General features: G+C 44.2%; 1 protein-coding gene across 6 annotated transcripts in view; it reads right to left on the bottom strand.

Moving 5' to 3' along the window:
* SLC23A2 (solute carrier family 23 member 2) overlaps positions 1 to 15383 on the bottom strand; it is a 138305-nt gene that overhangs the window by 14169 nt on the left and 108753 nt on the right. For all 6 annotated transcript variants that reach the window (XR_004274143.1, XM_032295491.1, XM_032295492.1 and 3 more), the window contains 4 exons: positions 7717 to 7837; positions 7070 to 7226; positions 3068 to 3215; positions 1005 to 1110 (listed from right to left, as the gene is read on the bottom strand). Coding sequence is in view for 5 of the 6 variants with exons in the window: in XM_032295491.1 (XP_032151382.1) it covers positions 1005 to 1110; positions 3068 to 3215; positions 7070 to 7226; positions 7717 to 7837 (532 nt within the window). In the remaining variant the exon portion in view is untranslated. The remainder of the gene's footprint in view (positions 1 to 1004; positions 1111 to 3067; positions 3216 to 7069; positions 7227 to 7716; positions 7838 to 15383) is intronic.

The raw sequence follows: 15383 nt of genomic DNA, 5'->3' as shown, positions 1-15383 counted from the left end.
GAGAATTTTTTCAAAATCCACTCTACCCTCCCAATTTTACAGAGGTCAACCAGTTCTAGAAGGTTTCTGGGCTTACCCCAAGTCCTTGGTGAGGGAGACATGTGAGTCAGAGGCCATCAAGGAGGGTGAATCAATTTTCTTGGTCTTAGTTGCACAACATACAATGGCCAATGGTGGGTCATCTCTTAATTTAAAACTGGTGACACCTCCCAGTTGGGATCCCATTTCTACCTTTTGCCCACCCTCCCCCCACCCCCATGGTCTATTCTCATCATTGCAGTCAAAGCGATCCTTAAAAAAAAGAAAAAACAATCAGATCAAGCTGCTCCCTGCAGCATCTGCTTCCACTCAGCATCTGTGGCTGCCTACTTACCTGCCTGCGTGACCTGGTCCTCAGTTACCTGGCAGACCTCGCCTGTTCAGACTTCCTGACCCGCACTGGTCTCTTTGCTGATCTTCCACTCCCAGGATAGGGTTCTGCCCTGGCCCCATCCCAGTCTGGAATACTCTTCCCCACATTATCTGCAAGCTCCTTCCCTCCATCCTTCAGGTCCTTGTTCAAGGTCATCTGAAGATCAGCCTATTTAACACCTGGTCACCCTCTCCCCAAGCTTCCTGTCCCATGTTTCCCCCAGTACTTATCACTGGCTGACATACTGCATCATTTATGGACCTAGTATGCTGACTGTTGACTGTCTTCCCACAATGTAAATCCACTTTTTAATTCACTGATGTATCCCAAGTGCCTCGAATAGTGGCCTGGCCGAGTGGGTGCTTTATAAATATCGCATGAAGGAATGACAGGACTGAGTATCTCCCTACCTGGACCAGCGAGAGAAGAGAGACTTCCAAACAGGCAATGTAAACACTTAAAAAGGGAGATGGAGAGAAATGATTTGTTAAAATCAGAAGCCCACCCATTTGGAACTTGCAGTGGCCAGACCGATCAATAAAGTGGATGAATGCTTAGAGGCCCAATCATTTAATTAGAAAAATCTGTGTACCTTTGTAATTCCCAAAACTCCAATGTTGGGACTGGATGAAGTAGAGCCATTTCCAGTACCAAATATGCCATCAAGAACACAGGAGAGGCCCTCCACGAAAATTCCCCTAAAATGTAAAGGAACGGAGGAAAGAAAAACATTCATTCAACTGGGTGATGCATTCACTCTGAAACAGCCTCTACACATCTGCAATCCAAAAATGTGGCCCACAGACCTGCAGCTTCCATATCTCCTGGGGCGGGGAGTTAAAAATACAGAATCTCAGACCTCACCCCAGACCTGCTGAAGCAGAATCTGCGTCCTTTTTTTTTGGGATGGAGTCTTGCTGTCACCAAGGCTGGAGTGCAGTGGCATGATCTTGGCTCACTGCAACCTCTGCCTCCCAGGTTCAAGCGATGATTCTGGTTTAGCCACTGGATAGCTTGGATTACAGGTGCCCACCACCACACCTGGCTAATTTTCATATTTTTAGTAGAGATGCGGTTTTTGTTACGTTGGCCAGGCTGGTCTCAAACTCCTGACCTCTGGGTGATCTGCCCACCTCAGCCTCCCAAAGTGCTGGGATTATAGGAGTGAGCCACTGTGCCTGGCCAGAATCTGCATTTTAACAGAACCCCCAAAGCTTATTCAATTTTGAGAAGCACCTCTCAAAGTTAAATGTTAGACTCGAGTGTTTTCAAATCACTGCAAATGAAAGCAAAGGATTTTAGCCAGAAAATAAAGCCATCTATTGGGGTACAAGACAAACATGGGCCGTCTATGGAAATAAAACACTGATGTGATGTTTTACTATTAAATTCTGTTTCATCAGGAAGGAAATGTTTTATAATTTCATAGGTACTGACACTTTTAAACATATTGATATATGGGTATTTAATCACATGCAGCAGCTCCATTAGAGAAAGATGTGGACATCAGGACTGGAAGCCCCTAATAGAGCCAAGGCAAGACATGCCAAACCAGCCCACTGATCTCATCACATATAGTCCCTTTTGGGGTGGCAGAGCTGGCTGGAGAACAGGAGGGGATCTGGGCTTTTTTTTCTCTGCAGACTCTTCAGGGGCAATTATCTAACAACTTCTGAAAGCTAAAGACCAAGTGTTTTGATATCATAAACCCCAAGTTCATAAACCCTAGATTTCACAGATTTCATTCACTTCTGCTATTCCTGTCCCTATTTATAGAAACTGTAACTGTGCATAGATTACACAGTGCATAGCCCTGGGGACAGGTGGAATGTATCTAACTGATAGGCCTGGAGCAGTTCCTGCTGCTAAGGTTTCCACTACAGGGGAAAGAAAAGGTATCCTTGTGCTTTCTGTGTGTCTGATTGTGGCAGCCAAGATTGGATGGGGAAACACGGAGAAAACAGGTAATTTTTGCAATGTCTAAACAGCACTGTATAGCCAAGTAAGGTGGTGCACACCTGCAGTCTCAGCTACTCGGGAGGCTGAGGTGGGAGGATCGCCTGAGCCCAGGAGTTTGAGCGTGTGGTGCATTATGATTGTGCCTGTGAATAGCCACTGCAGTGCAGCCTGGGCAACACAGTGAGACTCCAGGTCTTTACAAAACAACAACAGCAACCCTGTAAACAGTGAAGAGCTTGTTTTGCTCTGACGAAAAATTTCAGTTTATGGAAAAACAAAACAAAAAAAAACAGCTATATATATATACGTCTCCTTTGATCCTCTGTTATCTTGTTTTGTGTGTGTGTGTATGATCTCCAAATGATGCACACACACACCAAAAACAAAAACAAAAAACAAGTAAAGAACAAGTGCAGTGCTTGGCATGTGTTTTTTGAACTTAAGGCTTCCAATGGTTTTGCAGAATGTTATTTGATGTCACTGAAATTAAGGAAGGGTAGGAATTCTGTTCCATGTCATGAATGAGGAGGAAAATGAAAGTGAACAAGAACAGTGATGTGTCCAAAGACAAACAGCCACTGGAGTCCTGCTGCTTGGCTGGCTCCTGCTGAAACTCTTGGTTTTGTCTTCAAGGTAATCTAAACCTAAGAACAAAGTAACAAGCCCACTCGGGAACTCATCTTCTCAGGAACATACCTGTTTATTGCGTGGATAGGGGGCGGTGGGGCACAGGACAGCCGTGCGCAGGCGTAGTAGTCACCAATAGACTCGATGATGCTGGCAACCACAGCGCTGAGCATGCCAATGACACCAGCTGCAGACACGGTGGGCAGTCCCCACTGAACTGCGGGAGGAAAACAACCATGAACGCTCCCAGAGGGACAAGTGAAAGTGACCAGGACCAGTTACCCGAAGCCCTTCTGAATGCTGGAGGACTCTACAAGATCCACTCGGATTCTGAAGCTCGTGGAAATTGTTCATTTTAAAATCTTAAGCACCAGACGCCTGGGACAGTTGCTGAGTCAGATGAAGACGGCCATAACGAGGACTGATCCCCACTGTGTCTTTATTTAAAAGAAGACATCATGGCTGGGCACAGTGGCTCACGCCTGTAATCCCAACACTTTGGGAGGCCAAGGTGGGCAGACAATGAGGTCAGATGTTCGAGACCAGTCTGGCCAACACGGTGAAACCCCATCTCTAATAAAAATACAAAAAATTTTGTGATGGCACATGCCTGTAATCCTAGCTACTTGGATGGCCGAGGCAGGAGAATCTCTTGAACCCGGGAGGCAGAGGTTGCAGTGAGCTGAGATTGTGCCACTGCACTCCAGCCTAGGTGACAGAGCAATACTCTATCTCAAAAAAAGAAAAAAAAAAAAAAAAAAAGAAAGAAAAAGAAAAGAAAAAAAAAAAGAAGATACTATTGGGCTGGAAGAGGCCATGCCTTCTCTTTCCTGCTTCTAAGCCACACTCAGTGTCCACTAAATAACAACTGAAAGTGGCCTGCTGTGTTGGGAAATTTGTATGAGGGATTTATAGACCTGCTATGCAGAGCAGGGTATAAAGAAACAGTGGCCTTCCCCAGGGGATGCTGCCTAGTGAAAAAGCAGTGAGGAATCACCAGCTAAATTTAAATTCCAATAGTAAAGCATCCATAAGGTATGGATAGTCCTTCTCTACTATAATACCAGAACCTTATTTTTAAATCATAAACCACATTATAGGAACTTAAATACTTTCATTTCAGAAAGCAAAGCGAGGCCCCATTGTAACTTCATTTTAAGTCCTGCATTTACTTAATCCTTCATTTGATATTTTTTTCTTTAAAAGAATATTAATTTGGACTTGAAAATTATAAATCTTATTTAATAAAAAGAGCATGGGTCTCTTTCAATGTGAGAACAAATAGTCTCCTTTGATAAAGGAGCTAGCCCTTCTTCTCTTGAAGCATTAGTTATAACACACCCACTAGGCAGGAAGCACAGCGGAAAAGGAACGAGGGCTAAAACATGGTCTCTCACTCAGGAGCCAACAATGCAGCTAGGGGAACAGGACACTCCAAAAGATCTGGGGAGAGGGCAATGGTTCAACTTCAAATGAATTCAAGCCTAGCTGGGTCACAAGGAGTGAGGACATTAGGAAAAGGCAAAGTCAGGCCCTGGCCAGGGAGGATTTGAGGAGGAGGTAGGAATGGAGGTGTCCCCCCAGGAGTGGAGAGTTCTGGGGAGGGGAGATGAAAGAGAGGGCGTTCTGGTGGATGCAGAGCTCTCATGCAGGTCAGCGGGCAGGAGGCAAGTTCTGGAAGAGTTCCAAAAGCCATCTAAGCCACCTAGAGGGGTCTGGCCTGTGTTGTATGTAGCCTAGAGCAACCACTGGATTGGGAAGAGAAAGGATACAAAGTCAGATGTGCAGAGTAAGCCTGGAGGGCAGTTAAGGGCAGAACTGCTCCTCCCTCGGGCTGGTTCACTCCGTGGGAGCAGCCAGGGGATGCAGAAGCAGCCCTCAGTCAGGGGTGCAAGGTACGCAGGCAGCTCGGCACATCCCATGCAAGAGGCCTGGTCAACAGAGCAGCTCCAGGTTGATTTGGAATCGACTTTCCTCATTCAGAGGTCTTCTTCACCAACATTTTGCTTTTACTAAACTATCTTTTATATTGTTACCTTGTTACTGTTGTAGTATTCTGGTTTCAGTTTGCTGTCTTGATTTCGAGGGGGGATTCTTATTTTGATCTTTTTTCCTTCATATATATCCCCCCCCACTTAAAGACCTTATTGGATTCCAGCCCTCTGTCTTGAATCTTTTATTTCCTATCTCCTTTTACCAAGAAACTTTCATTTAGTTTGTTACTTGACAGCAGGGTTTCTCAAACTCAGCACTGCTGACATTTTGGACAAGAAATCTGTATTATATTAATAATCAGTCCAGATAATGCCTAGCGTACTATAGACTGAAAAGCACTGCTCAGGTTATTTGAAAGCGTCTCTCTGGATTAAGGCAAAGCACTGGAGAGTACTACATATGTACACAGTAGGACTATATCCCTGGGGTGGCTTTCTTGTTCCATACTTACAGTGAAGCTCTGGCACCGCACCAGCCCTCGGCAGGCCAGGAGCCCTACGTGCTCTCTCCTGGCCAGGACAACCTCAGGCGCTCTGCCCACTAAGTTTCGCTTTCTTGTGCGTGGCCCATGGGCCCTAGGAAACTCTCTCTGGCCCCAGCACCTGTACAGCTCTGCCTCTCCTGGACAGCCCACCTTGTGCTCCTACTGGCGCCCACCTTGGGAGCTGCCTGCACAGGCAAAAGACCACCCTGTATGTGCTATGGGGACTTCTACTCACCTGCTGCCCCCGCCTCTCCTGGCCTCGCCCTGAGTGCCTCATCAACTAATTTGTAATTTCATTTTATCTCAGACTATAGGTATGTATATGAACAATGCACATTCTTTCTTGGAGAAAGGATAGATATGTTTATAATACTTAGGCCATACAATCTGATGAGAAAGTTATTTTAGAAATATGAAACTTTTTTTTTTTTGAGATAAGAGTCTTGCTCTGTCATGCAAGGCTGGAGTGCAGTGGTACGATCTCGACTCACTGCAACCTCCACCTCCCAGACTCGAGTGATTCTCCCACCTCAGCCTCTGAGTAGTTGGAATTACAGGCACCCACCACCATGCTTGGCTAATTCTTGTATTTTTGTAGAGAAGGAGTTTCATCATGTTGGCCAGACTGGTCTTGAACTCCTGACCTCAGGTGATCCGCCTACCTCGGCATCCCAAAGTGCTGGGATTACAGGCATGAGCCACCACGCCCGGCCTGAAAGATGAAACTCTTTAAAGCTTTCCTAAGTCTGTTGAGAACAAAAGGAACAGCCAACACTCATCATTCAACATGCTCAGAGCAGTCATCTTTAACCCAACCTTAAAATTTTTGGCTTCTCTCACTTTTTCTCCTTGTCATTATAAAAAATGAAAATAAGATAAACAGGGAAAGAAGTAGGCTGAACCTGACTGAGCTCAGGCTCCAAATCTAATAAAAACCCAAATGCTGGGACTAGAGTCTTCACAATGGAACCAAGCATGTAACAACCACTGGGATCACCTAGACGGGGCTAGCCGTGAGTCCAGGCGACACCCCAGCTGGGGAATGTATTCTCACCCCCAAGGAGTTACCCAACACTCAAATTAAGATGTAGCTTTCGGCCATTAGTGACTATCAACTTACCTCTACAGCTCTGACCAAATTTAAAAGATTATAGCTGCCCATTAAGAGATTATATAAATTCCATTTTGCTTGAGCAGGTTGCTTACTAATCCCCAGGCTGTTCCCACTCACATCTTTCCACTTTGGCAGCTCTGGGACCAAGCAGCTCTATACTTGCCTTTCTAAGCAGCTGCCCTCAAATCCTGGCCACTCGAGCTCAAAGCGCAAGAGACCCCTTGTCCAGGATTTCGTCCTAGCAGAGCCAAAAGAGACAGCTAGCTAATCTGAGAAGGGAGCCAGTCAGTCTGTGTGTGTTGGTTTCTGACCTCTGGGGACAGGGCCTCCCTTTCTTGCTGTCTAATCCTCTCCTGACCAGAATGGCAAGACATCCAGGGGACATTCTGGGACAAAGAAGGCTGTTCTGCCAAACTTCCAACCCCTCTCAGTTGGGCCCTCCTGGGCTCCTGACCCCTCTAGCCATCAGAATACTTACATGGGTATGGAACCTTAAACCACGGGGCTACCAGAAGCACACCCTGCCTGGCATCCGTTCGAGCATAGAAGCCATACTTTGTGCTGTCAGGAGGGAAGACGTCTGTCACCGTGAAGATGAAGCAGAGCAGCCAGGATACCAGGATGGCCAGGATGATCTGGAGTGGTCAAGGGGAAGCTCTGTCAGGCCAGCATGGCTCCCAGGTGTTGACGAAAAACACCCCTTTCCCACGGTCTGAACATCATCCCCAGAGCCCACTATCGCCAGTACTTTGCAGACCTATTCTTCCTTGAATGGAACATCTCATTGAGAGAGCAGTTTCATTCAGGTAAATTTATCTTACCCTTTCCAAAGTCTGGCTGGTTAAACAAGAATGGACATCATGCCCACAGAGGCCACGTGAAGTCAAATCTCACTCAGTCCCAAGGACAATGTCCCATTCCTTTGGCACTGCTAAAAGGATGTGCTCCCATTTCAGAGCCAGAACCTTTAAGTCTAAGATGATCTGAGTGGTCATTAGTACCCTGATGTCTCTGCACAGACATGGTCCCCAAAGCGGGGTCTGCTTAAAACCGTCCCTTTACTTGATCCTCTTACATATGAACCAAAGGCAAAAATGTCAGCAGGGGAAGAAGTCAGCTACTCACAGGGAACATTTTGAACAGCTGTAACTTGTACGCAGTCCATCCTTTCTTGGATTTATAAATCGGGAGAGGAAATTTAACATTTCTGGCATATTGAGAAAAGAGTAATACTAGGAATATCGTCCTGAGGAGAGAAAGAAAACAAACTAGGTCAAAGGCTGTCATGTCTCTGTTACAAAATAACACTTGAAGCCTCTATGACAAAATTGACTGTATGTGTTCAATTCATTTACCTAGAAAGCTGCTAGTCCTCTGAACTACTATTTGAGAAACAGGGCATCTATTGGAATGTGTGTCTTTTGGAAATACTACTTTGGGGAAGATGTTACAATTAATTTGCCTAGCATTTCTTGACACTGAAATGAAACTGTGATGTAAATACCTCAGGACAGCTTTTCCTAAATAGAATAAGAAAACCCAAAGAATGTACACATTGATGGGAAAAGCTTACACTGCGTAAGCGGAAAGATACCAGATACAGCAAAGACTATAAGATTGCAACTATGAATTACCTACAAAGCAAACCGAGAAACTACTGCATACACACACAAACAGGTAAGAAGGAGATGATCCAAAGTTCTCCCAGGGATTCTCTTTGGGTAGTTATATGATTTGCAACTGGTTTTCCCACTTTTCTGTATTTTCCAATGTACTTACAACAAGCATAAATTACTTTCAAAAGAGCAAAAAGTAAAGCTTCACTGCTTAAGAAAACTAGATACAGTAGAATTCAGTATTAATAACATTCCTGAGAGGCTTCTGCGTGCCAGACATTACACTAATGTCTTCCTGTGCATTGCCTCAACCTTATGGGGTGGCTTCCATGATCGTCCCCTTTTTACAGAGACAAAGCCAGAGGTCCAAGATCACACAGCAAGGGCTGCAGGGTTGGGCGGGGGGGGGGGGGGCCAGGAATCTAGCCCCATGGCTTGAAATGAACTTTGAACTCTAGCCACGCTGGTCACAGGGCAGAGAGGCAGGGCTGCGGAAGTCCCTCTCCTCTGAGCCTCACGGTCCTGACTGAACTGCACTAAGTGCTATGGGAGGCAGCAGCAGACGCTGACCCCTCCACAGCAGGACAACGGCACTTCCTGACACACCAGTCCATGACATCGGTCTGGTTTCCTATGTAGCTGGCAGGTGTGGGGTGACTTCCCATCCTCCTGGGTGGATTTACTTATCACCGAAACAAAAACGGAGCACAACAATGCGCCTCAGTCTCCATACGGTCTCGCTCTTTGACTTACGACCTGAGGTAGAGCTGGCAGGAAGAGTGGGTTCTCAGTTAAAGCTAAGCTTAATTGTTCTTGGGCACAGTTCCAATTGCTGAGATGGAATCATTAGCTCCATCGACAGCTGGTCAAGTGTGACTTCATTGTCACATTCCTAATGAGGCGTGGATGGCAGCCTGGCTGGAGAAAAGGCGCACGTTGCTCCACAGGCCTCCTTGACTACTCAGGTGCTTCGGCGAATTGGTGATCCATCGGGGCCACTGCCAGTACCAGTTCAAGGTTGAAAACACACACAGTGCCCACGTTACTTCGCTTCCTCTGGGATAGTGAAGTTTAACAAAAAGCAATACAGTAACAAGGGATACTAAAACTGGAACACTGTAAACTTAGACCTACACACAATTTTCATGTTTGGAAAAAAATAAATGCTACTTATTTGTTTCAGAGTGATTATTAGGAGCTCTAAAGATGCCCCAAGTCTGCTGTTTTTGTCATCATTATTTTGGGCAACACACCTGCACATTTAAGAGGGGACAGAGACCACACAGAATTTGAGGAGGGACACCCAGATCTCCGGCCCAAATCTGGCAACTCAAATTTAGAAAGTAGATTAGGCAGCAGATGAACATGACTCTTTCTGCTCTAAAACCTGTCTACTTCAAGTTTATTTTTATTCTCAAATACACCTGAGGGTGGGCACCCCTGTGACAGAGAGGCAGGGGCTTAGAGGTGCACACCTACCCATGTCCACACATTTGAAATGAGCAAGGGATGAAGCGTTCTAGCCCCAGTTCTCAGGATGGGCTGCTGTCTACTCCACTGGCTGCTTTCCGCCTCACAGTTACCTTTGTTAACTTTTACTTTAAAATTTTATGCAAGTAATGCATACTCAATTGTAGAAAACATTTAAAAGAGAAAGATAAAATCCTGAAAATCATCCATAATCCCCCCTTGAGTAATAAAATCACGTAATATTGTGGTGTGTCTGTTCTGAACGGCTTTCAATCCCTGGATATTCGCTGGGTGCTGGAGGAAGACAGATTGTTATCTTCCTTGTCCCCAGGAGGTCATTATCTAACCCAAATTGCGATCATTCTTTATGCAGCTTCCTGACCTGCCTCAGCACCTATTGTTAGTACTAAGAACACTTTTGCACCTCGTCAGACAGAGATTTGCATCAGCACCTTAGTGACTGCTTAGCATTCAGTTTTATGGACATACCACAGCTTGTTTAACAATTCCCATACTGTATGACATCAGAAGCAATATAAACAGCTTTAATCGACTGTATCATCACTGCTTCTAATACTCAATCTTCACACAGGAGGTAAGCATTTCAGCATTTTTTGGCAGTAGCAAAAATTTAAGCAACATGCATGAGCATCAATTAAGAAATGGCTGAATAAATTATAGACCTTTATTATTAAACACTGCGCAGCTTTAGAAAGAAAGGGATCAATCTAAACATGCTGTCTTGGAGAAGCAAACCCAATAAATTATTGGGGTAAAAACAAATTACAAAATAAAATAATATTGAAGCTGCATATATGCTAGTTTATACTTATTTGCTTAAAAATATGAAATTAGAAGGATAAAAACTAAATTTTTTACTAGTTAACAATTGTGAGATTCTTTTGAGAGATGGAGTAGGAGGTGATTATTATTTTACTTTAGATTTCTGTGCTTAATTACTGTTAAATTTCAACTACCTAGAATTTAACTGAATTGGGGGGGGGGTGGAAAACAGTGGGATGTAGATAAAAATATACTGTTTTGGAGTGCCTGGTATTGATACATGGAGGTTAATTAAACTCTCTTTATTTCTGAATAGGTTTGAAATTTTCCATAAGAAAAGTAAATTAAAAAATAAGTTTTAAAATGTAGATTCTACCAATGCACTGTGCACTGTGCTAGGAAGAGCAGCCATTGACTGGCCATGCTCACCCTCCCCTGAGGATCCATCTCTAACCTCTATCTCTATTGGAGTGACTTAGTTTGTACAACCTTATTCACTCTCAATTCCAATAGAGTCATGTGGCTAATACACATTTTAACAAATTGGGAGGATAAGCCTTTTTCACACATTAATCAGCTAGGTGTAGTGTTCCTGTTTTGCTAAATGGCTACTCCTATCACACCCTTCATCCATTACTCCACTGGGATCCTCTCACTTTTAACCAGTAGAACTCTTTACAAGTTGGGGACATTAGCCTTTCTGTGACATTTTTATAAGTACTTTCCCAGTTTTTTTTTTTTTTTTTTTAAAGACAGAGTCTTGTTCTGTCACCCAGGCTGGAGTGCAGTGGCACAACCTTGGCTCACTGCAACCTCCACCTCCTGGGTTCAAGTGATTCTTGTGCCTCAGCTTCCTGAGTAGCTGAGATTACAGGCACCTGCCACCAAACACGGCCAATTTTTGTATTTTTATTAGAGATAGAGTTTTACCATGTTGGTTGGCCAGGCTGGCTGAGAACTCCTGAGCTCAAGTGATCTGCCTCCCTCAGCCTCCCAAAGTGCTGGGGTTACAGGTATGAGCCACTGTGCCAGATTTGTTTTTAATTCAGTGGTTTTTGATGTTTTAAATGCAACAATAGTAAAATCTATCAATCTTTCTCTTTTCAATATCTTCTTTAAGAAAGATCTTCGTTCCCTTAGGATTAAATAGTTATTTAGTTCTTCTAGCACTTTTAAGGTTATTTTGTATATTTAAGTCTTTAATATAACTGAAACATAATTTGGTATTTAGGAGTCTAACTTTTTCCCCAAAATAATTATTTAGTTTTTCCTACACAATTTATCCATTCCCCACTGGTTTCAAATATGACTGCCATCTATACCAAATATTTATTTTTCCTTGATTCGATTTCCATTCTTCTTACTTTGCTCTACCAATGTCTATCCCTGTCCCAGGACCACAGTATTATTTATGAAGCTGTGGAATGTATTTAATTCCTCTGCAGGCAAGTCACCAACCACTTTCCTCTCTGACCTTCGTGGTATGGATCCACATTATTTTACTTTCTTGTTTTATACATTGACTAGTATATATGTAGAACAACTTTAAATGATACCAGTGATAATAAACAAGCTTAATTTCCTGACTTCAAAAGACAGGACTGGTTTGAGTCTTTCATCATTTAAGTATGAGGCATTTTTATCTTACACATAAAATTCTTCTATTTGGCCGGGCACAGTGGCTCACGCCTATAATCCCAGCACTTTGGGAGGCTGAGGTGGGTGGATCATGGGCTGGGCAACATGGTGAAACCCTGTCACTACTAAAAATATAAAAAATTAGCTGAGTATGGTGGTGGATACCTGTAATCCCAGCTACTGAGGAGGCTGAGGAAGGAGAATTGTTTGAACCCGGGAGGCGGAGGTTACAGTGAGCCGAGACTGCCCCACTACACTCCAGCCTGGGCAACAAGAGCAAAGCTGTTCCCCCCTGCACCCTGACCAAAAAAATATCCTTCTATTCTCACATTGCTAAGTTTACAACAAGAACGTAGGTTGAATTTTAAAAATAAAATTAAAAGGAAGGGACTAGTACCATGGTTTTTTATCAATAAGAGCTTACTAATAAAATCTACCCTGTAGTTCCAGCTACTCTTGGGAGGCTGAGGAATGAGAATTGCCTGAACCCAGGAGGCAGAGGTTGCAGTAAGATGAGATTGCGCCACTGCACTCCAGCCTGGGTGATGAAGCAAGACCCTGTCTGAAAATTTAAAAATAAAATCTACCATGGAGTCACGATCGATTTCAACACATTTTCTAATATTTGATCATCTGTGAATTCTTGAAATGACACATTATGCATTGTTCTTTCAGTGTGTTATCTGTAGCAGCCTCTTCCCAAACAACGTTCTAAGGAACAGTCTGCCAAGATGTGCTTAGAGATGTGGCATTTAAGACAGGGCTGGATATGAAGACCCTTTTCTGAAGGTGAATAGGTTCTTCTGCACACTTGCATTTTTAAAGATTGCAAGGAGCCTTACAGTAGAGAATGATGCTGAACTTTGGCATGCTACCTGAAGACATCTGAACGTGGGGTTAATAGCTTGGAATGTGCCCCAAACATCCATCAGCTCAGGAATTTTTTGTTTTTTAACAAAACCCCAAGATGGTCCATGGTTCTCCTTTTGTATTAGTTCAGTCAGAATTTGCCACTAAGACTGGCTGGGGAGTTCCTTCCCTCCTTTCAAAGAGCTTTGAACAGTTTAAACGGTGCATATGTTCTCTCTTCCTTGAAAACTGAATGCACTCACTGTCTAACCATTTGGGCCCAGGGATTCTTTTAGGAATCAGAGTCCTTCAACAACTATCTTGGCCGCTCTTGTGGTCATGGTTTTACTGGGCTTCCTGAGCTTCCTTGCATTCGTTCACAACCTGCTCACTGAGCGCTAGCTCAGCCATGGGAGGGGCAGGTGCTGGGGGTACCAAGGTGACCCGTCCAGAGCACAAGCCCTGCCCTCACAGAGCTGACAGCCCAAGGACTCAGAAGAGCTCTTGGAAACTGAAAAAAACATCACAGTGTAAACGACGGTCTTGGCAGAAGGAATAAGAGATAAAGCAAAGGAGAATTCCCACGAATAGAGAAAATAACCAAGAGATAGAAAACAGGAGAGGAAAGAGGAAGGGTCCAGGAGGAGTCAAGAAGAGTTCCAGAAAGAGACAGGTAAGGGTGGAGTGGGGGAAGGCATGTAAATAGTTCAAGATCATGTCCCACCTCTGCATGTCTGGGTGCCCAGAGCAAAGGGGCCCCAGGTGTCCAGGCCAAGAGATGCACACAGACCGAGCAAGGGCAGCACATGAAGCTCCAGACATTGGAACAACAAGAAGACCCCAAAGCTTCCAGAATTCTAGCTTGTGTCTAACTGATGTTTCAAAAGGAGGGGACAGAGGAGGACACCTGGGAGACATGAGGGAGGAACTGGGGGCAGTGAGGAATCAATGGCCAAGGGTGAGGCTCCCAGAGGGAGGCAGCAGTGAAGGCTTGGAGAAGAGAACAGGTTCAGAATTTGTTCTGGAGGAGGAAGGGCAGGAGGGGCTGTGTGAGGGACAGGGGAAAAGGAAGACTCAAGAGCCGATAGTTTCTGGCTGGAGCAACTGGGAGCACGGCTGTGCCATTTACCAAAAGGAGGAAGGCAGAAGAAACTGGCTTGGGGGCGGGCAGGAAAAGCAGCAAAAGTCTGGGGATTTTTGTTGTTGTTGTTCGTTTACAGTTGGAGATGTCTTGTGTAACAGCAAGTGGAGAGGGCAAGCTGGGGGCTGGATCTGGAAGTCTGAAGTTCATGGGTCTGAACTACAGGTTTCCATAGAAATATCCACCATCAAGGAGATGCGTGGGTGCCATGTAGTAGCTGAGATCTCCTCGGGGGAAGTGCATGGAGAGAAGGGGTCAGGCAGGACCAAGTTCAGAGATGCTCCAATACTTAGAGGTAAGAGCAAGGCTGAGTCCATTTTGGTTACTTAGGCTTTTCTGAAAACCATTATTTTCTTACTTTTTGTTTTAATTTGGGGGGAGGTAACAGTTTAGCTCCCTCTGACTAGCTCTGTGGCAGATCTATATGCAAAGGCATCCTCTTATCCTGCTTAGCTTTGCCGGAAGTTTGTGTATATTGGGATTTTCTCCCCTCAAGAGACCAGCTTTTAGATGTATTGCTTCTATTTGTTTCACATTTTCAGTATCTTTAGTTCTTTTCCCCTGCTTTTACTAGGTTCATTTTTTTGTCCTCTTTTCTTAGCTACTGAAATTCCTCATGTACTCTATTTGCTTTAAAGGTTGTGGATTTCCTTGAGAACAACTCTGGCTACTAAGTGTGACTACTGCTGCTCTTGCCATCATTTCCTAAACTATCAGTAATTAATTGTAAAGTTTCAATTTCCTGAGAGTGATTTTTAACACTCTTTTTTTTTTTTTTTTAAGCTTCTAAGTGGTTTGGGGGTTTTGTTCAACCTTTTGCTATTGGTTTCTAATTTTACTGTACTATACCTACAATTTATCCATTTTGACATTAATTAAATTTCGCTGGAAGAACATTCTTACATGCCATCTTCCCACCTCTGCTTGTGTGAAGAATGTTGTAAACAACCTTTGGCAAAATGAGAATATTAAGAACAATTTTGTGCTGGGCATGGTGACTCATGCCTGTAACCCCAGCACTTTGGGAGGTTGAGGCAGGTGGATCAGGAGTTTGAGACCAGCCTGGCCAACATGATGAAACCCTATCTCTACTAAAAATACAAAAACTACCCGGGCATGGTGGTTGGTGCCTGTAACCCCAGCTACTCGGGAGGCTAAGGCAGAAGAACTGCTTGAACCCGGGAGACTGAGATTGCAGTCAGCCAAGATAGGGCCACTGCACTCCAGCCTGGGTAACAGAGCGAGACTGCGTCTCAAAAAAAAAAAAAAAAACAAATTGGATAAGCATGATGATT

The sequence above is a fragment of the Sapajus apella genome, unplaced genomic scaffold (genome assembly GCF_009761245.1).
Source record: "Sapajus apella isolate SASKATOON/1434 unplaced genomic scaffold, GSC_monkey_1.0 scaffold33, whole genome shotgun sequence".
NCBI classification, from domain to species: domain Eukaryota; kingdom Metazoa; phylum Chordata; class Mammalia; order Primates; family Cebidae; genus Sapajus; species Sapajus apella.
Note: the sequence above shows the minus strand (reverse complement) of the source record. Positions and strands in the feature narration are given on the sequence as shown.